This window comes from Arctopsyche grandis, chromosome 1, assembly GCF_051622035.1.
Source record: "Arctopsyche grandis isolate Sample6627 chromosome 1, ASM5162203v2, whole genome shotgun sequence".
NCBI classification, from domain to species: Eukaryota; Metazoa; Arthropoda; class Insecta; order Trichoptera; family Hydropsychidae; genus Arctopsyche; species Arctopsyche grandis.
Genome location: NC_135355.1, coordinates 18,052,826 through 18,079,623, shown reverse-complemented (window position 1 = coordinate 18,079,623; position 26,798 = coordinate 18,052,826). Strand labels below are relative to the sequence as shown.

At 31.2% G+C, this 26,798-nt stretch overlaps 2 protein-coding genes across 3 annotated transcripts in view; both read left to right on the top strand.

Moving 5' to 3' along the window:
* Nucleotides 1–21,442, top strand: part of LOC143923094 (myosin-IIIa-like) — a 34,262-nt gene extending 12,820 nt beyond the window's left edge. The window contains exons 2-22 of one of the 2 annotated variants that reach the window (XM_077446603.1): nt 10,101–10,276; nt 10,818–10,973; nt 11,058–11,339; nt 11,673–11,975; nt 12,055–12,336; nt 12,446–12,634; nt 12,775–12,977; nt 13,055–13,235; nt 13,332–13,482; nt 13,554–13,764; nt 13,842–14,137; nt 14,218–14,516; nt 14,597–14,871; nt 14,951–15,116; nt 15,199–15,448; nt 15,590–15,721; nt 16,130–16,254; nt 16,326–16,510; nt 16,657–16,746; nt 17,224–17,316; nt 20,025–21,442. In XM_077446603.1, coding sequence (XP_077302729.1) covers nt 10,124–10,276; nt 10,818–10,973; nt 11,058–11,339; nt 11,673–11,975; nt 12,055–12,336; nt 12,446–12,634; nt 12,775–12,977; nt 13,055–13,235; nt 13,332–13,482; nt 13,554–13,764; nt 13,842–14,137; nt 14,218–14,516; nt 14,597–14,871; nt 14,951–15,116; nt 15,199–15,448; nt 15,590–15,721; nt 16,130–16,254; nt 16,326–16,510; nt 16,657–16,746; nt 17,224–17,316; nt 20,025–20,430 — 4,428 coding nt within the window. In that variant the 5' untranslated portion in view covers nt 10,101–10,123 and the 3' untranslated portion in view covers nt 20,431–21,442. Of the gene's footprint in view, nt 1–10,100; nt 10,277–10,817; nt 10,974–11,057; nt 11,340–11,672; nt 11,976–12,054; nt 12,337–12,445; nt 12,635–12,774; nt 12,978–13,054; nt 13,236–13,331; nt 13,483–13,553; nt 13,765–13,841; nt 14,138–14,217; nt 14,517–14,596; nt 14,872–14,950; nt 15,117–15,198; nt 15,449–15,589; nt 15,722–16,129; nt 16,255–16,325; nt 16,511–16,656; nt 16,747–17,223; nt 17,398–20,024 lie in introns of those variants that run through there. The other variant, XM_077446610.1, reaches the window with a different exon arrangement.
* Nucleotides 1–26,798, top strand: part of LOC143912339 (uncharacterized) — a 976,232-nt gene that overhangs the window by 924,165 nt on the left and 25,269 nt on the right. The gene's annotated exons all lie outside the window — the stretch shown is intronic.

The window sequence follows — 26,798 nt, the reverse complement described above, 5'->3', positions numbered from 1 at the left end:
ACCGTAATCTTCTTTTATTTGCATACATTTTATTTATTTTAATTCTATGTGGATAAATTCACGCGTTGGTTACAACGAACGTGTATTTCAAATCCGATTCCGCTAGTTAATTATATTAATTATCTATGCGCCCACCTTCTAACAATCCAAACAATTTTTTTTTAATTTACGATTGCGATTAGCATAATACCAAATTTAAATATTCACCTTACAAGCAAATGCATCTCATGTTTCGTTATTCAGAATTATTTAATTATATAGGAAAGCTTAAGTTTTTCCATATACATAATTGTTATACATAAATTAATTTATTTTGTGTAAGCAATTATTTTTGTTTTCATTTCTAAAAATTTGTGCTGTTAATTATTTTTAGGAATATCGTTGTATTAAATTCTAGTTTATTTGTATCTTTTTCTTTGACATAATCTCATTTATTGGAATGTTGAAAGGGTTTTATTATAGTAACATAACTGCTGGAACTAATACGATAAAGATGAAATGAGGTATGGTCAGATTTGATCCATATTTGATTTTTTATAATTAAGAGTCGGAGCTATGTACATATGTGGCAGCTGAATGAAAAAAATATTGCACGCCAAACTGACCGCTTTATATTTTTCACGGAATTATTATAATTTATAAAATTAAAATTATTAAAAAAAAGCCTTGTAACAAGAAAGATACGACATATTGATTGTAGTTAATGGTAGTAAATCAATGGACATCTAATATTAGCGTTGAATATTTTCTATGAACCGTGAGGAATAATAGTTTTTCCTTTGATGAATTAAAAAACTACGACATCAAAAATATTAATTTAAAAACTAAACTTAGGCAAAAAATACATAACATATGTAAATACATAGTTAGCCGAAATTTCAGATTGATTTGACGATCGGAAGTGATTCAACTGGAAACCACGACGAACGAAATTTGGATGTACATATGTACGGGTCTACGTGACGAGACAGAATGTTAAATTACAGAAAACACAAATATCGGAAGGCAAAGATCGAAAACTGAAAGATCTTAAGTCGAAAGATCAAAAAAAAAAAAATGGTGCATGGTAAACGGTACATACTCACTTAATTTGCGCGAGCAGGATACACGAGGAACAAGAGGAACATGCTTTTCCTCCCGTATTTTCCCGTAAGGAAAATAATGTTGTTTGGTATATCTGCTAACTTTTATGTAGAAATTATTTCATATTTGTACATATATAATGTGTTACAGATATGACCTATTGGCAACCAGCCCCAAAAGGATACTGTTCTGGTCAAAATCCGACCCTTAATTCAAATAAAATACAAGTTTAATGACATTTAATTTAAGAATTGTAATAAATTTTAAATTTGGGCATGAGTGCTTAATTGTTATGGCATTGACTCAAAAATAACAATGTGATGCTAAAAAGTGAAATTATACATTCGGTCAATGTTGAGATTTTCATAATTCGTTTAATTGATAATAATGTTAGCGCTGTTAATTAGGTGATCACATCTCGTTGAATAAACATCAGAAAAATAATTAATTCACACACCCAAGTATATTTCCTGGTAAAAGAAACACAAATGTACAATTATTAATTTTTAAGTCCCAATTCTCTAAATATTGTACTCGCATATTGCTTTTTTATACGCGGTCATTATCACTCGACCGATCTGATGATTGCTGTAATAATTTCTTGTATATGACATTTACAATTATTTGATATGTAGTTCATTAGTACACGGAGATAGTATGTAGTTAGGCTATTGGAAGATTTTCTTGATGGACTATTATTATGTATATGTATACATACATATGTATGTAGGTTGTAAAATCTATAAAAGAAAAGTAGTGTAATTTTTTAGAAAATAGTACATTTAAAATGTACCGTTATCTATTTTAGAATCTTAGTTTTATCAAGGTGCACGATATTTATTAGAAAATCAGCGTATAATTGATTAGAAAATGCTTGGCGAATTATCAGGAAATTTCCAAATCACTATAATCACAAATTTTCACCGCAGCAGAACGATTTTTTTTGAAGTTTGCAAAGCATTTAGAATTATTTAAATTTGTTAGAAAAAATATATATTTAAAAATAATCATAATTTAAAATAACTTAAAATTTTCTCTCGCACGATTTATGTTCAACCACTGAAAGCGTTTAATTTGAATATGGAAATTTTGCATTTCCTCAAATATGTATGTAAAATAATTTCATTCTTGCAATACTATAACTATGTACATACATAACTATATATGTACATGTATTCTTCCGAATGGGACTTTTTGCGTGCCTTCTTTATTTAGAGTATTCTGAAAAAAAAAATCACGACAACTATGCGATATGGAGAATTACCGTGTTCATGCTATAAACTAAGGTGGATGGCAATTTTTTTTGACAAATTTTGTCATTATTTATGTTGTTTTCTTAAAAAAAAGCGGAACGGATGTGATTTTAGAGTTCATGGGTTGTTGTACTTTTAAAATAACTGTTAAATGTCCTTATGAGAAACGCCATACGAGACGGTCACGTTTTATCGTCATGGTGAAGTGATTTTTTTAAACACCACCATCGTCCACCATGCCTCGAAATCGTTTTATAATTGACAAGTTCTGTCAATGAAAACCGTAAAAATGTATGAAGACTCATACTAATTATGAAACCACTCAATTGTACCGAATACGATCGATAGGCAATATACAGTGTATTCTCGATTATCCGGACCAATGCTGGGGAGTACGGGACCGAATAGATGAAAAACACGGATAATCCTAAAAATCGATTATTAATATCGTTTTTGTTACATATGCATTGAAAGTATGGATTATTTAAATCGCGATCAAACCACTCCTTCATGTTTTCCCAATCCCGAAGCTTTTCCAATAATCTGCATATTTCAGATATATACATACATACATATGTACATATATGACTTGCCTCGATCTCTTCACAATCCGATAAATCTATGTCCACGTTAAGAAGAATATTTCTCCATATTCCGTGTATATTCCAATACATTAGTTTTTCTCCAGAAATTGAAAAAGTCATCATCTTCCTCAGGAAAAGTTTTGAGAAGACCAGCACGGCAAAGCAGTTTTTTTACTTTTTTGATATGACACCTTGGTATAATGATTTGAATCGACTTGTAACATTAAGCAGTTAATATTCAGCCATCATTATACCGTCGTTTATTTTTAATAGTTTCATTCGGATAAGAAAGAGCATTATTTATTAATAATATTGTTTTCTGTTGTGGCAATCTTTCCTTTTTAAAAACATCTCACTTCAGCAACTCATTCAGTCTTGAACCAATATTTTAAGGTCTCTCTATCCATTCATGCTTCTTTTTGGTTATAATAATCAACAAGAAGATTTTGTATTTCATCACCTTAAATGTTTTTTTTTGCTTTTCCGATTTCTAAAAGTTTAATTTTATTCGTTCCTGAAGCATTTCCACAACATATGATTATTATACGATTATTATTTGTGTCCGGGAATTAACTTGTCTTTTGGCGATTCAAGCGCTTTCGTTGAAATTAAAAAAAAAAATTGAATTTCTTTCAAGCACGGATAATCCGCACCCGGATAATTAAGAGTACACTGTACTTAACTTACATAGATATGTAATTTACATTATGTCTGATATTATACTACGTAGTAGGTATATTTGTATATTTACTAAAAATATAATATATGTATATATGTATAATGCATAAAGTTCATGTGTAGCTGTTGATTAAACAATTGAATGCATCGTTGCAGTTAAAAAGTGATAATTTCGTTCATTATCATAATTAACCAAAGTGTTAACTGTTAAGACAAATGATTTATTGCTGTATCAAATTCGGCCGATTTTTGAATTTTTAATTATGTATGTACATATGTATATGTATCTACGAAATATTTTCATGCGCTTTATAGCATTTTATAATATTCTTGGTTTCAGTTTGGATTTTGATTATTTGATTTTACTTTTTTATATCATTCCAGGTGAAAATAGGAAAATGTGTCAAATGCTATCGTATTCGATCGGTCACGGCGCTCGAACTCTGACAAAAGTTTTGCCCGATTTGTGACATAATTTTATGCATCGAATTGCGCATTTGAATTTATCTGTATCTATTCAACACAATGAGCGTCCATTGTGGTCCATCTTCCGCAACTTCCGCATAATTCGCGTTGAATTTTCCGCTAAAACTTTTGCTATCGACATCGGAATCCGTTAAAACGCCCTCAATCCTATTTCCGTATCGTTCATTAAAACCACACATATTGCGCAATACACATGGTTTAATATGAGTTCAAGCTGTAACAGGTTTTTGAAAATTTAATGTCTTAATTGTTTCGTGTGTATACAAGTGCTTCTGAGTGTATTCGATGAATAGACCAGTGGTTAGCATGTAATGCTTTGAACAGAGTGGTCACGGGTTCAAATCCAACTGATTATGTGCGAATAGTGCAAATCACACGGCGGCCGAATTTATTGAGGCGGCCGTCCACGAACCAAAAAATTCCTCGGGTCCCCTTTCATTATTACTAGATGTGAAACAGAAATCTAAAAGGCGAACAATGGTAAAAATTACACTTTTTTCTACATGTTTTGCCGGATGTTATCACGGCCGCTTTTTTTTTTTCGTATTTTTAACTGAGAAACGATTTTCGAATGCAAACCCATACAGCAAGGGTGTGACCGCTTGAAGGATCGCTTTTAAAATGTATCACAACATACAATAAGGTCGGTTCGATCGCTTGTGGATCTCCATATGATTATATGTACATATATGTAGTATCGGAAAATAATAATAAGGTGATTGAAAATAGTGAAAGAGTTATTGAAAATGGTGAAAAAAATATAAAAATAGGGGGGAGGCAGTAAAAATATTTTTGACACAGGCGGCCGAGCTCCCCGAGGCGGGCCTGCTAGCCAGACCTTTGATTTTTGACTCCAGGTCGATCATTTCCTATCAAAGTGTGCCAATTTATCTGATTTTCATTGAAACGGTTGCAAGAAATTGGCAACCTTAACCATTTTCTCGCAAAATCCCGAGTTTTCATCAATCTCGAATTTCGTTAAATTGTATAAAATGCTGCAAATTTACAAATTTCACCATAGATGTCTCTGTGGATATTAATTGATATGTATTTATGTACTTTGTATAATACTATTAATATTTGTATCAAATGTACAATATTTCTGGCCAGGAGACGCATTGGGGCCACCTGTTAGGCCTTCCTGGTCTAAATTGAAGATAAAATAAAAATAAAAATATCACTTAACGGCGTATATTTTATAAATATTGGTTTGAAGGTAAATTGAGATAAATGTAGTCAAATGCAATTTAGAGTATTTGCGATCGCTTCTTTCACTCGGTTCGGTAATTTCATTTGTTTTTATAGCGTAAAATAAACGGGAAATATTCAGATTGAGCTCACTCGATCGACTGCAAAGTGCTTCGGTGGATTAAGGTCAATGCGGTGTATTTTCTTTAAGTCTATATTTCTCAATATGACAATTTTTCGCAACACTTATTGAATATTAAAATAGATGTTAAACTCGGGCATTTATTTATTTTTGTTTTTCATCAGATGTGATCCAACGAGCGTGTTCAGTGTGTACAATACGTACAGATGTACATACATTTGATAAAAAGTCAACAAATATGAATTTGCATTTGTACATTCGTAATCGTGTTTTGAAATTTCGTATGCACACATGTTGTTACAAAGTGATCGATTATTATTTGTGAGAGATCCCTCATCAGCGCGCAGATTCAAATAAGCGAGTAATAAAAAATAGTGAGTGCGTTGAAAGATATGTATTTAACTTTTTTATGAATGATTCAATTTTTTGTTGTACAAATTTCGACGTGTTGAAATGCTTACTTTTACTTGTGGTTGTACACAAAGCGTTCGGCATCTTCAAAGATGAATTAACTCTGTAATAAAAATAGGAGAATAGTCTTATTTCTTTTTGATTTTGTTCAAAAGAAATAAGTCGTATACCTAATGGCAATTATTCAATTGAAATTATAAGATTTCAAAAATGAAAATTAGACTTTTTGACCGCTTCTTATCGTATTGAGTCAATGTTAATTTAATATATGTATGCATGTATGTATATACATATGTACACATATTAAATTAACATCACTGTGCCTAAAGAAAAAGATCTTCAATCAATGTGTTTTGCTAGTAGTAGTGAATAGTAGTGCGAAACTTGGACAATGAACGCCAGAATGCTGAAACTGCAGTGCACTGAAAAAGTATGGAAGGCCGTGTGTTTGGCATGAGGAGAGACGGAATATGAGGGTGAGAAGTAAGACAAAGGTGGTTGATGTAATGGTGAAAGAAAATATATTGAAATGGCAATGGGTGGGGCACGTATCTAAAAGAACGGTTGATAGATGGTCGAAAGAACTGCCCCGAGAGAATAGAGAGAAGGCCACGAGTGGTACCCGAGAGAAGAGAGAAGGCCACAGGGGAGATGGGTGGATGAAGTCAGAAAAATTTGTGCTATGAGATGGATGAGAGCTTCCCCTAAACAGAGATGAATGGAACCGTCTTGGAGAAGCCTTCATCCATCAGTGTATGGCGTATGGCTGTTTATGATGATGTTGATGACATACATACATATTAACATATTTTAACATTTGTTGATTAATTGAAACATCTAAAATTATAAACATGCTTGCTAAAAATAAATATTTTTATTGATACAAGCTAACGGATCATTGTGAAAGTATACCCTGTTTATAAGATTCGAATTGGAGAATTTAGGGTCGAATTTTAAATATTAAATTTAAATTAAAACGTTGTTCATTTGCATATTTATATTTATGGGCGTACCACAAAATTTTGATATAAAAAATGTGAAAAGAAGGCATATGCATGTATGTATTTACATGTATACTACATATATGTGTATGTACGTTAAGCATACATATGTATGTATAAGAAATAAAGTTTAAGTAGACAAACAAAGTTTGATCTAAATTAATTCGTATGATGGTACTTAAATATGTATGTACATACATACATACATACATAAACTGACATACATATATTTTTATGTACATATGAATGTATATTAAATTTGGTGAGTAACAGTTCAAAATGATTGGTCCAGTTATCATTGTGGGAAGTGGGAAAACGTTTTTAGATGTACATATGTATACATATATGTACATACATGTGCTGTTTGTAATTTACTCATAATAAAAATTATCGTTTTAATCAGATCCTGTTTTAAGACGTTAGTGCTCATATTGAAATGAATGTAGGTACATACATATACATAATATGGATAGTGTACATGTGTAGATACACTATTCAATACGATTTACATATAATATTTCATGAAGATGCAAAACGATCATGAAAAAAGACATTTGCCTCATCTAATGTTATATATAGGTACATATACATACATACATACATATAGGTACATATTAAGCCAGCAGCAAAGCTCGGTCGTTAGACTTCTGCTAAGCGTCGTGAAGTGCCGGGTTCGATCCCAGGGACGGGCCTCGAGTGAAAATGAATTTTTCAGAGTATACTGTTGGCCAGACCTAGATTTGTGACTCCAGGTTGATTGTTTCCTATCAGAGTTTGCCAATTTTCTCTGATTTCATTGTTGAAACGGTTCCCGGTAAAAATTGGCTAAAATCCTTCCTATATACAATATGTCACCTATAATTTGTGATTGATTAATGTGCAATAAATAAGTTTGTGTACTATTTGATAGATGTCTCATTGACAGTGACTTATATAATGAATAAAAAAAAATGCTGCAATATTTGTAATTGGCCAGGAAGGCGCATTGGGGTTGCCTGTAATGCCTTCCTGGTATGTAATTAATAAAAAATAAATAAATAAATATGTTGGTATACATATTTATGTACGTATGTACGTACCTTTTTTATTACATTATTATATTATTGTTGTTATAAATTAGCTATTGAGTTATTTCTTAAAATATATGTATATGTACATATGTATAGTTTGGAATACCGTAGTCCATCGGGGTCGATAGTTAAAAATAGTATGAATAAAGTTGTTACACTTTCGACCGATCGGATTTAACAGTTTTCTCTTGTGGTCAAGCTGCAAATAATAGGTTATGGTTTGGTGGTTTGAATTTGAACGATTCGCGTGTTTCTTGTTGGCGAGTGCTTTGTAACGTGCTGATTGACGACTTTGACGTTCAAATTGGCACGTTATAGCTCTCTTTGAATTGCCACGTGTCTTCAGCCGATGGCACGTGAACGAAATCATAGAAATTTTGCATCGATCGGTGAATGGTTGACCGCTTGTTCAACGTAGTCCATAATCATGGCTGTATCTGATAACAATGTGGAAATCGGGCACCATTGAGAAATATTGAGCACTTATTGAACAATATTGAACTTTTGAGTAGATTTTTAAGACCATCAAAATATTGATAAAATGATGTGTTTAAGATATTGTAAGAAACTGTCAAAGATATTGTAAGAAACTTTTTGTTTGCCTTTAAAATGTGTATCGACGTGACGTTATCTAGTACTTGGAATGTAATTTTTTAATATATGTACATATAAGTCAGGCCTGAACAAACTTTTCGAATGACGGACCGTAAGTAAAATACTATTTATAGATATACATTATTTACGTTCATGAAAAATAATTTCAACATAAAAATAATTATTTATTTATTTTTATTTTTATTTTATAACAACACATACCAGGAAGGCATTACAGGCAACCCCAATGCGCCTTCCAGGTCTAACCAGCAGCATACTCTGAATGAAGTAAAAATAATAATCTATGTAAAATATATATGAGAGATAATGAGAGCCTATAATGCAAATTGTATAAGATGTAGTGTGAAAACTGAAAACGATAAAGTTATAGGCGTTTAAACAATTAAAATATGACAAGACCGATGGGTGGCGGAAAGTCAAACGTATTAGGCAACTAGCTATTAAGTGAAAATATAAGAGCCTTGTAAAAAACAAGTGATCTCTAATAACTAACAATTTGGCGGGCCGCACAAAAATTCGAATCAGGCTGCATGCGGCCCGCGTGCCGCAGTTTGTCCAGACCTGGTATATATTATATATTATATAAGAAAATATCTGTAAAATACATCCATACATACATATGTATTAGTATAGGTATTATCGATTAAGCACTCTTTCAATTCAATTTTAATTTGAATTATTGCGAGATTTTTTTTATATATTATACATATGTACATAGAATGACCCGATCAGGGTTTTCAAGTTAGTGATAATGATGATTATGATCAATTATTGGATATATGGGACGTTTTATTTTTTTTTAATCAAACCAATCCCTATGTAATCTAGAAGCTTTTTTTGATACAAACATTTATTATTTTTATTTTATCTGCATATAATACATATTTATGTATGTACGAAGCATCAAATATTATTTTTTGTGAAAAGTTTCTATTTCAGCAGAACATCAAAGCTACCTGACTTATTTTATTTTATTAACTCATTTTATTTTTCAATACACAATAATATATTAGCTTATTAATAATTTATAATACGAATATATTACACTCTCACTTAAATATATTAACTGTAAATTGCAATAAATAACAACAAATTTAAATGTGATTTACATAATTCACTCATAGAACATCCATTATTAATTGTTATTTGAAAGTGGATTTTAAATGAACAAACATAATGACAGATTTTTAATAATAAATTGTCTCCCAGCAATTACTTCTTATCACACTAAATATCAAGCATAAAAATTTATATTGCATTTTAATGACTTTGAAGTGAATTTTATACATATTTTGATTTAAATTATATTTTCAACATTTTTATTTAATTTCTATGCAAAATATTATATTAAATTGAATTGAGATTCTTTTTTTAAAAAACGAGGACATTCTATGACCATGAATTGTGTTGACTGCGACATTAATCCTGCTTTTATTCTACATATGTACATAAGTATGTCAGACATTATGCGGCTTCTTCTGATGTTTTTAGTATTTGCTTCTCAATATGGGTCGCTATTTTAATCTTATTAGATATTGATGTATTATATGTATGTTATGTTGCTTTATTTGCTCGTTTTTGATTTACAGATGGTACAATGGAATAAATTGTAATGGCTTACCATGGATTGTCTCAACATGTTGAATTGGATCGTGTGGCCGACCCTCTCGATAGATTCACTCTCGAAGGACTTATCGGAGAGGGCACTTATGGAGAAGTATTTTCAGCTAGGGATAAAAAATCAAAACGTCGAGTTGCTATTAAGGTTTATACACGATTTTTACATACTCGACATTCCATCAATGCAATTGTGTGGTCCACTAGACCCGATCGGTATTTTAAACATTGCAGATTATAAATTAAGTGACTGAATATAAAATGATAATGTTTCAATCCAGTTAACTGTCTTTCAATTATAAGTTTCATTGACTTTTATTTTCAATTAGTGTTTTCCCCGTTGACACTTCAATGGATGGTTTTGGAAAGAATAAATAAGTAATTCAAAATTACAATCAAAACTTTTATGATGTTAGCATGAAAACAGAAATAAGATTGTATTATATTAATAAATCAATTTTGCCAAATTGTGGATTTTTCACCATTGCTCTCTAAGGACGTGATATGTATTCGTTTTACGATAATTCATTGTAATCTGAAATGATCTTATTGATTCTAAAACATTGTTTTGAATGTCAGTAATACTACATAATAATTTTAAGTCACTTCTATGGCAACAACTTTCATACAGTATTAAACTATATCTACATAAATATAATTAAATTAAAATACTTTTTATTTTAATGCAGATATTGGAAAATATACCTGAAAATATAGAAGAAATTGAGGAGGAGTTTTTAGTATTTCGGGATTTATCACACCATCCAAATTTACCTACATTTCATGGACTTTTTTTAAAAAGAGGACAAACTGTTGAGGATGATCAACTATGGTTTGTTATGGAGGTAAAATATTGTATTTTAAGTGCACGAATAAATTTTCAAATGATTTGTTGAATATTTGTAACACTTAATTTGATATTTTGATAGCTTTGTACCGGAGGCTCTGTCACCGACTTGGTGCAGGGTCTTCGAAATCGTGGAGACAGACTCACCGATGAACAGATAGCTTACATATTACGCGAAACAGTACAAGCATTGATATATCTGCACGGAAATCATTGTATGCATAGGGATGTTAAAGGTCATAATATTTTACTCACTGAGAATGCTGAAATTAAGCTTGTAGATTTCGGTGTGTCGTCACATTTGGCAGCCACAATGGCTAGGAGGAATACTTCTGTGGGGACTCCGTATTGGATGGCACCTGAAGTATGTTATTATTTGTTACACTGTATATTGACAGTCAGTGGCGCATCCATGATTTAATCTCGAGGGGGGCCAGGTTAAACGATTTTTTTAAATTCGTTAAATTGTTGTATAAAAAAATAACAAATAAAAATCCAGTTTTTTTAATTATGAAGCTGTTGAATTACTTTGATCGTGGTTCTTTTTTTGTTTAAATTTTTCGAGTTTTTCTATTTCTTCTTTGGTTTTGGGAAGACGGAGTTGGGGCAGAATTCTTGGTTCTAACCCTGGGTGCGCCACTATTAACAATACATTTCAAGCGTTTTTTAATTTTTTGATGTTTTTATTTGTATACAGGTTATAGCATGTGAACAACAATTAGACCATTCTTATGATGCTAGATGTGATGTGTGGTCAATTGGGATAACCGCCATAGAACTTGCTGAAGGAGATCCTCCACTAAGTGATTTACATCCCATGCGAGCACTGTTTCAAATTCCAAGAAATCCACCACCATCTTTGTCTCACCCTGAATCACATACACCTCTTCTTTCTGACTTTTTATCAGAATGCCTAGTAAAAGATTTAGATCAAAGACCTTTCATAAGAGAAATCTTACAACATCCTCTTTTGACTTCAGTGTATCAGTTCGCCGATAAGGTAGTACACATATTAAAATTAAATTTGGAAAGTCATCAATGTGAGATGGGATGTAGCTTTAGTGATCTATTTATTATAGGTAAGAAAAGAACTTCAGGCTGAAATTGTAAAACAACGAGCGGAAGGACGAGGATTTCGCAAACCAGATGCGACTACAAAGCGTGGAAAGCTCAAATCCCACCGAAAGGCACGTCCTGAAAAAATGTACATGGATGATTTAGCGGTTTTGGATGAATTAACAGAAGATGCAATTGTCGAGCAACTATTGACTAGATATAATAGAAATCAAATTTATACATATATTGGTGATATATTGGTTGCTGTAAATCCCTTTACTGATTTGGGAATATATGGTTCAGAAGTATGTATCTTAGCGTTTATAGAGTTTGTATTGTTATGATATAAATTAATAGTTTTCGCTTGTTTAAAAATATATTTTTATCATAATTTTCATTTTATATGTTTGGAAGGAGCAAGAGAGGTATTGTTGTGCTAGCCGCTCCGACAATCCTCCACATATATTTGCTGCAGCTGATGCAGCCCATCAATCTCTTCTTCATCAAAGAAAGCATCAAGCAATAGTTATATCAGGTGAAAGTGGAGCTGGAAAGACAGAGAGCGCAAATTTACTTTTAAAACAACTTGTATATTTAGCCAAAGTATGTTAAAATATTTTTCATATACATATATTTTATACTTTTGTATGAAATACATACTATTACGTATGAAATTCATAACTTATATATACGTATTTTAAGTATATTTAGAATAGTTAATTTTACGATGAATATAATTTTAGGCACCGAATAGGAACTTAGAAGATAGAATATTACAAGTAAATCCTATAATGGAGGCATTTGGAAATGCTCGTACTGGAATAAATGCAAACAGTTCTCGTTTTGGGAAATATCTAGACTTGACAATGACTAGGGCAGGAAAGGTTACCGGTGCAAGAATATCGGTTTATTTATTGGAGCAATCCAGAGTCGTTCATCAGGCAGTGTAATTTGATTGATGATTTTAAAATGTTTACCATCTATAGTTATAGAAATTTTTCATTTATAAAATTGTATTTACAGGGGGGAGAGTAATTTTCATTTATTTTATTACTTGTATGATGGTTTGGAAAGTTGTGGAAGAGCTTCCAATTTTTATTTAGATAGCAATATACGAAGTAAACATAGATATTTACGATCACTGTCACCCATTCATACTCAGTTGAATGTTGATAAATGGAATCAGTTAAATGAGTCTTTCAAGGTAATACAAAAAATAAATAAATGAAAATACAAAGTAATAAATAACATATTAATTAAAGCCTGTTCTAAAATTAAATGGTTCATGTTTGTACAATAGTTAATAGGTTTTCAAAAAGATGAAGTGGATACCGTTTATAGAATGCTTGCGGCTATATTACACTTGGGTGATATAGAATTTGGAGAAGTGATATCCCAAGATAATACTGATAATAAATCTAGAATTATTGACTCTACCCCATTGCAAAGAGGTTATTAAATAATTATATGAAAATGAGAATCAAATTAAAATACGAATTCTAACTGTTGTTTTATTTTCCAGTATCACGATTATTAGGCGTCGAAGCAAGTGAATTAAAAGAATGTCTCACGTGCAGTAGTGTAGTTACTCGTGGTGAAACTATTACTAGATATAACACATTGACAGAATCTGGTGCGGCTAGGGATGCAATGGCGCGAGGGTTGTATGCCAGACTCTTCGATTGGATAGTCAATCAAATTAATTCACTACTTTCATTCAACAGGCCTCATTGGTATTCTTGTTTGAAACATATTTCTTTTATTGTAATATGAAATTATCATTATTGTTAATTTTAAGTGTATTTTCCAGTTCTGAACAACTGTCAATTGGGCTGTTGGACATATTTGGCTTTGAAAACTTTTCAAGCAATTCTTTTGAACAGCTATGCATTAATGTCGCTAATGAGCAGATTCAATATTATTTTAACCAACACATTTTCACATGGGAACAACAGGAGTATATGGTTGAAGGAATACCAGTTGATTTAGTTGAATTCTCCGACAATCGCCCAGTGTTAGATATGTTACTATCGAGACCAATGGGATTACTTGCACTCTTAGATGAAGAAAGCCGATTTCTTAGATCAAATGATCGTTCTTTGATAGGTGAACATGTGTACATTTTTTTCAATTGGATTATTTTTTTTTTAAATTTTCATACTTATGTGATAATAATTGTAATACAGAAAAGTTTCATAATAACATAAAAAGCAAGTATTATGTTAGACCAAAATCGGATGCTGTGTGTTTTGCAATTCATCACTTTGCTGGTAGAGTTGTATATCAAGCTAGTGGATTTTTAGAAAAAAATAGAAATTTTTTACCACATGAAATAATACAATTAATGAGACAAAGTCAGTACGATATAGTGAGATTTTTGTTTCAATGTCCAATAACTAAAACTGGTAATTTATATTCGGCACTTCAAACTGACAGCAGTGAATCTAGAAAGTCTAGCACACCAAGTTCAAAAAGTGACACTAAAGTATAAAACATCTACGTATATATATTTCTATATTACACTTAAACTTCAATATATTATTTAATTTGAATATCTGTATTTAGGAGAAGTATAACAGTCGAGGTCTTGCATCGCAATCTCGAGCTCAACAAACAGTTGCTACATACTTCCGGTACTCTCTTATGGATCTTTTACAAAAGATGGTATCAGGAACGCCACAGTTTGTGAGATGTCTAAAACCAAACGAATCACGTTCTCCGAAACTATTTGATAATTCAAAAATTTTAAAACAATTACGATATACTGGAGTATTAGAAACTATAAGAATTCGGCAAAACGGATTTTCTCATAGACTGCCGTTTGCAGAGTTTTTGAAACGGTAATGACCAAATTTAACCAAACAAGTTTTCAGTGAAATTAATGAAGTTCTAAGTAACAATTTATTTCGTTTTTTACAGATACAGTTTTCTCGGATTCAGCTATGATGAACAAGTTGAACCTGATAGGAACACCTGTAGACTTCTTCTTATCAGACTAAAATTAGATGGATGGGCACTGGGAAAAACTAAAGTTTTTTTAAAATATTATCATGTTGAATACTTAGCAAAAATGTATGAAGAACAGGTAAATTTAATTTGATATTTTGTATTCAAACTAGTAATATAAACAGCGTTTTAGAATATTATTGATTTTTTTTTAAATTTAGATAAAGAAAATAGTGTTAGCTCAAGCATGTGTAAGAAGATGGATTGCAATGAATCGTTATAAAATGATTCGTTGGAAAATGTCAAAAAGCGTTCTTACTTTACAAAAACATGTAAGAGGTTGGATAACACGTAAACAAGTCAAAGAAAAGCAAAAACAATTATTCAAAGAACGTGAAAAAGAAAAAGAAAGGCTGCGCCAAATTGAAATTGAAAACCGAAGAATGCAAAAAGAAATTCAATCAAAGCAAGGTTAACCAAAATTAGTATTTTTTAACAACTGAATATATTTATGTATGGTACATATGTATAACAGTCAACATATGTACAAATGTACATTTTGATTTTGCATATACAAGTATTTAATTTACACAACTTTTACATAATTTGTAGGTTTTGATGGGAAAGGAAAATCAGCTTTCATGAAAGTAAAGTTACTCAAGCGGTTGTCATCACAAGACATGTCAGATCACAGTGAAAAGGAGAATCTCAATTCTAATAAAGCTGCTGTAATTATTCAAAGTCGTAAGTGTACTTTGTAGTATAAAACTTAGCACTTCATTTGTAATCTTGCATTTTGCAACATTTCATTTGTAATTTATAGTGAGCAGTATTTTTTCTAAAAATAATATTTTTAATGTATTGTTTTCCCACATGCTTCAAACATTTGCACCACATGATTATAGTTGATGACAAATGGGTTCACGTTCAAATGATTTCCTTTTTGCTTAGAATGTTCTGCATGCATAGATATATAAAATTAAAATTTTAATACATATACATATGTATGTAATAGATTTATTTTCGATATAATTTTCAAATCTTCATGTTTTTTTTTTATTTCTTCCTCTGTTGAGTTCCATGAGAATTATTTAGTATTAACCAAAAGAATATTACTGATGTGTTGGTATTTAATGATCTTAATGATTTTAGACTTTCGGGGATACACTGTACGTCGAAAATGGAGTGATCATTTGAAAGATCGTCGTCGACCCAAAAAAACTCCACAACTCCCGATACACGATCGACAAACTCAGTTAGAAATATTCGCCAAGCAGGTATATTGAACGAAAAAATTATATAGATATTTTGTTTATTATTTAATATTTATAATGTAAATAAATTATAGATTCATAATGCTAATCAAGAATCTCATAAAATAATGAGAAGAAATAAACCTGGGATTATTTTGGAAGAATTGAAACCATTACCGGATGATTATGTTCCACCACCTGGTTTCACTATAATGTCTGCTATAACAAATCAACACGACTTATCTAGTCATCTGAGAAATGAAATTTCACCATTATCAAGGTAAAATTTTAAATTATATTATGTATACATACATATTTAGATAGAACTTATTAAGTGGGTTATTATTTGAATACTGTAAATAAATCCAAAATCATTCTAATTTTATGCTGCTTATGTTGGAAAATTTACAATGTTGTAATAAAAAGTCCATCGCCAGAGTTTGACAATGATGATGTATATTCATCATCATGGGATCAACCTTTGTTGCAAAAAGAAAATCAAATATATAAACTGAGGTAACAGATACTAATTATTTAGATTACATTTTTATGTGTATTGCAGGGGTCTACCTCACGGGCCGGAATGTGAAATTACCGAAAACGCAAATATCGGAAGGCAAATATCGAAAATCGAAAGATCCAAAAAAAAGGGTTCATGGTAAACGGTACATACTCACTTAATTTGCGCGAGCAGGATACAACAGGAACAAGAGGAACAGGCTTTTCCTCCCGTATTCTGCGCGCGCACATTAATATGGGAGGAAAAGCCTGTTCCTCTTGTTCCTGTTGTATCCTGCTCTCGCAAATTAAGTGAGTATGTACCGTTTACCATGAACCCTTTTTTTGGATCTTTCAATTTAAGATCTGTCGATTTTCGATCTTTGCCTTCCGATATTTGCGTTTTCGGTAATTTCACATTCCGGCCCGTCACGGAGACCGGTATTGCAGATCTCACAATGTTCAAAAAATAAATTGTTTTAATGTATTTAACAGGTTTGCAGAAGACAGATTAGCAGATCGCCAAATTTCTTCAGGGTGGAGTAATGTACCAATGATTGGGCCAAGAGCAAGAGGAAGTTTAGTTAGGTAAAGTAAAATAATTTTTTCACAATATTAAAAATTATTTTATTTCATTGCAAAAATTCACTCACAAGTAAAGATTATTCAAAATTGAGGTATTTTATTTGCAATAAAATGTTGCACCTGCTCATATGTACAATTCCTAGCAAATTATATTATAATTTATGCTTATTCAAATGAACAAAAACAGTGTGAATAAAAAGAATAACTTGCGTAGAAAATAGTTACCAAAATCTAATACGTCATTTAAGATTATTTTAATTCTAGTACATATACATATATGTATGTACATTGCATGTAAAGTTGGTTGTAATCAGTGGCGGCTCGTCCGTATGGACTGCGGGGCTGCAGACCCCCAGTACAGTACAAATGCATGCTATTTTTGTCATTCACATGGGCTGCGGGGCTGCAGCCTCCCAGTATAGTACATATTCAAGCTATTTTTGTTTTCATTCGATCACCGGTTTGATTAACGAGCTACTACAGCCTGCATAATCTCTGCAACCCCCCCACTATGAAATCTCACGAGCCACTACTGGTTGTAATACATATGCATACATATATGTACATTACATTGCATGTAAAGAACACGATTTTTGTAATGGTGTTCTCGAGGATCATGTTATTAGAGGTTCAAAATTTATAGAAATGGAGGGGGGGCACGTTTTTCTTCTAATATGTAAAAAATATACAAAATAAAAATACATATGTACATACAAATAAATAATTCATTTTTTAAATATTTTTATTAGCTGTCAGATGTCACCTTTAGGAAAATAGGTAAAATTTATATAATGCTCTGCTGTAAATGAATTAATAGTATATTATATGAGAAGTATGGCACTAATTTACCTGTAAACACATGTACGTACAATCCTTTATATACATACATGCATACATACCTATATGCAGTGGCGGCTCGTCCATACGCACTGCGGTACTGCAGCACCCCCAAGGAAATTGAGAAAAATTTAATATTATTATATACATAAATGTATGTATGTATATTATATAAAAATATCAATATTATTAATATTATTAAGCCTGCCCGCACACCGATACATCCAATAATGATCATACATCGCTGTACTAATATCAGAAAGTGAGGCATCGTTTATGATTTTGTGCAGTACGGTTTTCGATGGAATATGCCGAGTGGGCGAAGGAGGGGCGCGGGGGCAGCTAGAAGCTTGGTCGGTACTGCACTCCCAACAGCACTATACACATTTCTTGTTGCATTTGTGTGCGCGCCGCGCCGCGCGCTCGACACGCTCCTCACTTTTCCTTATTTCTTCTGCACCTTTTGTCTTTCCTTCAACACCTCTTACACTACGTTTCTACACGTCACTTTAAGTATTTAAGATGGTATCAAAATCAAGAGAAGCTGAGCCAATGTTTTCAAGAACTTAAATATTCTTCCAAAAATACTGATAAAACAATAACAGATTCTACCAATTTACTGAATACAATTTTTTATTTTAGTCAGAACTTTGTCACAAGTTAATGCCGCATGTAGAAATTATTTATAACCAAATGCAATCTAACATAGTAATATCGATGCATTTTCAATTAAAGAAAACTTAAAAAGTTTTATTAATGTCATTATACAAATATGAGATTCCAAAAATATTTGATGCATATATTATATGTATATATTATCGCACATATTATAGAAGCCAAAAATATGTGTGATGTTATTATTAAGGATATAAAAGAAAGATATACTTTTTCTAATCAATTAAAAGCTGTGAAATTATTTAATAAAGAAAATTTTGAAAAGTACTGAAAGAAAATGCCAATGGAAGATCTACTACTAACCGTTGAATCATATCCAATGTTAGATAAAGAAAAACTTCAAACTGAATTAGAAGTGTTTTACTCAAGGAAAGAAATGCATAGTATTAATGATTTATTAATATTTTTAAAACTTATTTTTGCAATCAATTTATGCAAAGTTCGTGTGGAAATAACAAAACTTATTCAAATTCTGCTTACAACTTCAACTACCACTGAGCCAGAACGGTGTTTTTCATCAATAAATAGAATAAAGACATACATATATAAGAAACACAATGGTTCAGGAAATATTGACGGCTTTATCTATGCTGTCAATTGAAAAAAAAATGATGATGAATAGTGAAAAATTTTACGAAAAGGTGATAGACCTTTTTTCAAGGAAAAAAGACAGAAGAATCAATTTTATAATGAAATAAAATACATATAATGCTTAGTTTTCATCATTTTGATGTTAATAGTAAAATATAATCCAAATAAACATTTTTTTAATTTTTAATCAACCGCAGCACCCCCACATATCTTATCCACGAGCCGCCACTGCCTATATGTAAAGATTTCCGATGAGTAAATCTTTATCCTTTATTATTTTATGGCGCTATTTTGTTGACAGCGTAGTAGATCACGTTTGTCGCACGCATGCATTAAGATTTTGATCTTTGATATATGTATATATTATACACAAGCTATATGTATTATTATATTGACATGCAACAGTTCCATTGCCCTATTTAAATTTTTGTGTCATTCTCATACAAATGCCAATTACACATTAGCATCCATGTTAACTATGGCTATTATGTATTTATTTTTATACTTCGACATGATATTAGAATTATTAGTTATTTATTTAGACACATTGATAAAATGATTACTCGATATACATATTTGTGTTTGAATTTTATAATTTTTATTTTCAGTGGGAAAATAAACGAACTTTGTAATTCTGGTTGGAAATCTGAAACATCTAAGGATCATTCCACGTCTAATGGAAATTTGAGGCGTGTACACCAACCTTCTGAGCAGCAATACATATACAATAAGCCTAATAATCTTAGAATATCTCCATTCGATGTGAATGATCGTTCTATCGCCGAAGTTTGTATTAATGGACCTAAAAAACATTATGCAGAAAATGATATTGACGGGCCATTTAATTTTCGGCAAATGTTGAGACCAACAAGAGGACCAACTGAAAGTTTAAGGAAACGCAAGGGACGACCACCGGCGATTCAAGCTGCTTGGAATAATAAACAAAGTATTGAGCTTGATAGAGTTGTAACTCCACCAATTAGTCATAATAAAAGACGACCGAATAATAAGTAAACAGAAACTATTTTTATGAAATTATTATAAATACAATGTATGTATGTATGTACGTCCGTGATCTATTATAGTAAATTTGTTGTCATATTTTGTTATACATGTTTGAAAAACAATATTTTTGAAGTCTATGTATGTGTTGGTTTGTAAAATATCAAAATTTTGAAATGTGTCATATAAAAAGTGTTCAAATTATACAAAATGAATGTTTGAATTACTCAAGAGAGAAATTTATACAATATAATGGAAATTTATGTTTCATTCAAAATAATATAACATACAGAAAATATATATGTACATATTTATTTATGTATGTATTATATATTGGAATTACTTGAAACCAAAGATTAGGTTGTAAAAAGTTATTAATTGTTTGTATTTAAAAACAAAATCTTTGTTTCAAATATTTTGTAAATGTTTAGCCTCTAAATATATGTGAATGGTATTATTGTATAACTTAATTTTTTTCATTTTGAAAGTAGGATTATCTCATCCTTTCATGTAAATAAAAACCTGCTCTTTTTATTGCAATATATTACAAATGGTTATGAAATGTGGCAAAAGAAAATAAAAAAAATATTTATTTTTCATCATTTCACATCCATTTCTGTGCTACACATCTGTGACGTGAAACATCCCAATATAAATATATACACATAACTAGAGGTAGGACCGGAAGCGCGCCGTCTATTGTTCCATTATTGTAAATGCTTTGTAAAAAAGGTTCGGCAAACCTTTAAAAATGCATTTACAACATGTGAACAATGGACAGCGCGCTCTGGGTCCGCTCTTTACACATAACATACAAGTGTATATAAGCTACTTTAATATATTGTATACAATATATTTTATGCTTTTACTTGTTTATTTCATATACCCTAGAACTATAAATATATGTATCTATTAAATTTCTCCTCAAAATTCTTATGTTGTATTTGTAAAAAATAGATTAAAATTATTTAATGTGATATTGTGCCAATGACTTAGTATATAATAAAGTATAAATTCATAATACAAACAATTTGATGTGTTTTGTTATACCTATATATTTAAGATTCAATACATATATACTCCATTAAAAATATTATTCATTAAATTTTGGTTTGCTTATGGTTGATCATATACTCGTGCACTTAAAACCTAATTATGTAGAAAAAAAAAAATATATTTTTGGGAATTTTTTGTTGAAATTTTTTTCATACGGGTGATTCAAAGTAAAAAAGACTTTGTATGTATGTATGTAAGTTTTGGTTCCTAGAATCAAGAAAAAACCTGTATATAAATATTATGTATTGTTTGCTATCAACATTTCCTCTTGTAAAATAGTACCATGAGCTTTTAGCACCATCTATTGAAAATTATTTTTTCTATTGCTATTTTGTATTATTTATATGTATGAAGATAGGTAGGTAGTTTTTACCTATGACATATCCGACGAAATTTTCATGGGGTCAATCACTAGTTTCTTATAAACATGATGAAGTGATCACAAATAAATACCATTTAAAATAATTTATGTAAATAACATATGATATATAATATACAAAGAGAAGAACAAGAGAAGTAGGGGCTAAAAATAAAATTTTGCACAAGCTAAGATTAAATAAACTCTGGAAAAATCAGTTATTTCAATTTATAATGCAAAGTAGTTTCGGTTTTTTATTTTTATTTTTATAGATTGATATTATTGAAAAAAAAAATCATTAATCATTATACATTGTATATACATATATACATTAACATTTACATAAAATACATTCATTTTAAAGTTAACATTTAAATATTTTGATGCGTGATTCATTTTAAATGTTTCTGAAAAAAAAATGGCTGTGTGCTATTATTTGCATCATTATTATTTTTTAATAAATGTAAAATACAATACTACTTATATTCTATTTAATTTTTTATCATGTTTAATTTTCTTCTTTTGAAGAAATGTACATTCTGGTAAAAAATATATCTATATAAATCTATATACATATGTACATATATGTATAAAAATTAATGTCTGTGTGTATCTCGAATAGGCTGCTAAACCTCTGAACCGATTACGATGAAACTTTCAGGATTTGTTGTGTGCACGTCCGGGAAGATTACTGTGAAAAAAAAATGGGAACGGAAACGGGAAAAATGGGAATGAGTGTCATTGCAACGCAATAATTTCAAATGTGTTCGCTACCTGCGTTTTTCCGACAAATGGGAACGGGAACGAGAACGGGAACGGGAACGGGAACGGGAACGGGAATTGCATGCGTTATTATGGCATTGCAACGCATGCCGGGGTTCAGCTAGTTTCTTAATAAAAGAATAAATCAAAATATTCAGTTGCACATAAGTTTTGCAATTAAAAGAAACCGAGAATATCTTTTTGGTAAATTTCTAGTTATTTTAAACGTGTCAGAAAAAAAATCAGTCTGTGGCGGATTATCAAATATAACATTATTTTTTTTAATCTTGTTTTTAGTTTCCACGTACATTCTGATAAAAATATATAATCCCTTGATAATATTAATGGTTATTTGAGGGAAAAATATAAAATCTTAGGACGTGCAACATTTTCTTTTAATATACGAAGGCCGATTTATTTGTGGAGCGAGTCCTGGGAAATATGTTCACCTGTGTTTATGTAGTTGAAAGAATGATTTTTCTAACTACCCTCTATATATATATATATATATATATATATATATATATATATATATATATATATATATATATATATATATATACATATATATATATATATATATATATATATATATATATATATATATATATATATATATATAAATATATAGAAATGTTTTTTTTGTTTTTGAAACCTATTTCTGCGGAAATGAAATGAAGCCATTGAAGAAAATTGGATATTTTCAGCGTTCGAGTTTTCCGCCAGCTGTCGAAAAGCTGTTCGTGGCCATGTGCGATCGCCATCGGAAAGTTTCGGCTACTAGTCCGAATTGCGACAGGTGCCGAAAGAGACAGAGATATATAGAAGGGGAATGAATGAGCGAGACGAAGCGAGACACGGATTAGTGGGCGCGGCGGGGGGGTGAGCGAAGCAATGGCGACGGCCTGTCCGTCAGAGTTCCTCGAAGTGAAGACGAAATCCATCGAGCAGACGCTTCTGCCGCTGATCAAACAGGTACCAAAGCCATCGTTGCACACCCACCGAATGAGCCGCTGTCAAAAAATCGCCATCATCGAACGGCGGCAGCTGTCAAAGCGTAACCTTATTTCGGACACACCTCCTTTTTCTTTCGGAAAACGTCAAACGATGCTCATGCCATTTGGCAATAAATTTAATATTCATATTCAGGATCAAGCTGATCCCATGTATTGGGATTATTGTGTCAGAATTTTCGTATTTCGGTTTTTCGAGGTCGATAACATAACCCACAAGTGTGACGGGCGAGCTTTTATATAAATAGTGGCGGGCGGCGAGCTTCGCGCTCCTCCAAGCTTGCGTTTTTAATTCGAAGAATGTCGGTTGCATTTTGAACTTCGCGCCTTTGCCAGTATTTGTTTACTAAAAATGCAAACTGTTGCTTCGACGGTACGGAGTCTGCGTGGACCGACACACTCACCCTAATTCAGGGAGGGAGTGATTGCCCACCCATAGCAACATTTCCAAACTCGCACATTTTCAAAATCAATGGTATCTTTCGCCAAACGCTATATAACGATATAAAACGGCTACCCACATGAATACAAGTTCATGAAAACAATGTAAAACATTGTAAAAAATCGGTACACTGACGTTATGCCGCCACGAATCGAGAATTAACAATAATGCAATATTCTCGATTATTATATTCAACATTAACGATGTATTAATTATCAATTATCAATAACATTCGGTATGCAGATGACACTGTACTACTGGCCACTTACTTAAATGACTTGAAAGCAACACTAGACTCAATTGTTGTGCATAGTTATAGAGCGGGGATGGGAAGTCTAGTTGTTGACGTTCTGGGAAGACAGGGCACATGAAGAAGATGTATTAAATAAATTTCTTACTTAAATAAAAAAATATTGTTATATTGCTGTTCATATATAAGGGTTTCCAACAAGTTTCTTTTCAAGAGTGCATGTCCTATTTTTTGACAAAATTATTTTGTTCTCTCTCTTTCTTTTTTTATATAAGTTAATTGTATTTTTCAATACATATGTCAATATTTACATTCTACGTTTTAATTAAATGTACATACTTCCATATACATTAAGTCGGAGCGAAAAACGCAAATTTTATATTTTCATCGATGTACCTACAAACATAGGTAGTGCAAAACTTTCGTCATCAAGGGAACATTAAATAAATAAAAATTCCTTGACTTTAAACAATGTTTTGTACTTCCAACCAATCGATTTATCTCGCCAAATTTCGAAGAAGTTAGTTTTTTTCATACATATCTCTTTTTTATTATTTTTGAAAAATATAAACGCTCAATATTCACCCACTGAAGTTTATTTGGGTCGATTACGATAAATTTTGACCGATCAACGAGAATTCAGACGTCACTTTAATATAATTTTTTATTTATTTATTACTAGCGTTTTTACCCGGCTTCGCTCGGTATTTGTAATATAAACAGCTTAAATATGGTGAAACTAATAGTAAATATTCATTTGTTTTTTTATTAAATTTATTTGAATCGAAAAAAAAAAAATTCTATCATGTATCGATATCTCCGTCATACATAGAAACTTTGATTTGTTTTCGATGCTCCCAACATAAGTCTCTTTCGAAATTATATATTAGATTATTTATTTTATATATTTTTTTATTTAACGTTCCCTTGTTTTGTACATACATATGTATGTATGTATTTTTGGAGATTGGATTGGTTTTTGGTTTAATTTCATGAATGCTTAATTGGTTTAATTTCATGAATTTTAATTTCATACTTTCGATCTACATAACTTCGGAACGAAATGTAGTAAAAAAAAAATGCTGGAAATAGGACTTTATATCGTGGAAATTGTTTACATTGTCTGCGGGAAATTATATCAGGTAACTCGGAGCCATTATGCTATCTGCAGGAGAGCGCTCTTTTTCATCCCATTGCCTTTATTAGTTTATGAAAGTAATTTCACTTCGAATACTCACTTTCAGCGAGTATAAATGATGTAGTTTGTATAGCTCTACAGGAAAAAACTCTTACTCTCTAATATAATATTAGATAGCTGTTTTTCAATGTCAATTGAAATGGGAAGTTTTGCCTCAAAATCGAGATTGATCTTTTTAGATATCAATGCTGTAGATTTCTTCAATATTTTTGATTGATTTAGCTCATTTGTGATATTTTTCTACGGGTTTTGTTACCAGTTATGTAATTTATGCTGTTAGGATTTATGATCATGGGGTAATTTTAGTACAAAAATAAAAATTGGATATTATTAATAATTTTTATTGCAGACGATAAGGAGAATAGTGCAATCCCTATCGTCAATATAAACAATATAATAAAAATGACTAAAAAATATTCGCCCTCACAAATTTTGATAATATATGTATGTAGTTAGATTTGATTATTTAGATTGTTTTAGGTTTGAAAGATTTTTTAATTAATCAAATTTACGCTACTTGTACTTTGTGGTAATTCAATAGTATTAGATTTATTTGAATTTTATATATTTTAGTTTACGTTTTATTATATGAAACATCTCAGAATTATTTAACGTAACAATAGTCGGAAAAATTGAACTTTTCCACCCCTTCGCCGACTCCAAATTTGACATTCACAGATCTGCTTGAACGTTTCTCTGTAGCCATTTTTACGACACCTTTATAATATTCACGTATTGTATATATTTATCGTTAACGTACACGTAAATTATGCATTAATCTATCGTCGGTACTTAAGCGACACGCGACATTCTCGCGCACGAAATATTACATATAAGGACCTTTCGTCAGTTTCGGAAGCGATTTATACATTGTATTCAAAATACACCCGCGCGTTGTATATAAAAAGTATGAATGATGGCTTGATCAATCGATGTCATGGCAATCAATAAAAAATTGGCGCGAAAATTTTCACTTTCTACGGAAAAACTCTTCCGACGCGCCGGAGCTTCGCTGAAGAACTGACTGATCCCCGCCCTGGGCGCGTCAGGACCGAACCCAGGCTAGCGGAGTTCAATCTTAGGTCTGCGGTCTTCGAAAATCGTGATCGGAATATCGACTAAAGGGTCGTGATATATCGTCCAGCAGGGCCGCATTAGGAATTGTAATGTGAATTCGGAAAAAAATAATACGTCCTTGCGACCCGACGAGTACGTGTCCTGTGTTCTGTATGACTGTCGTAAATTACCGACTTATAATAATACAATAATATTGTATCGAGCGATGGAAAAGTCGTTTGTGT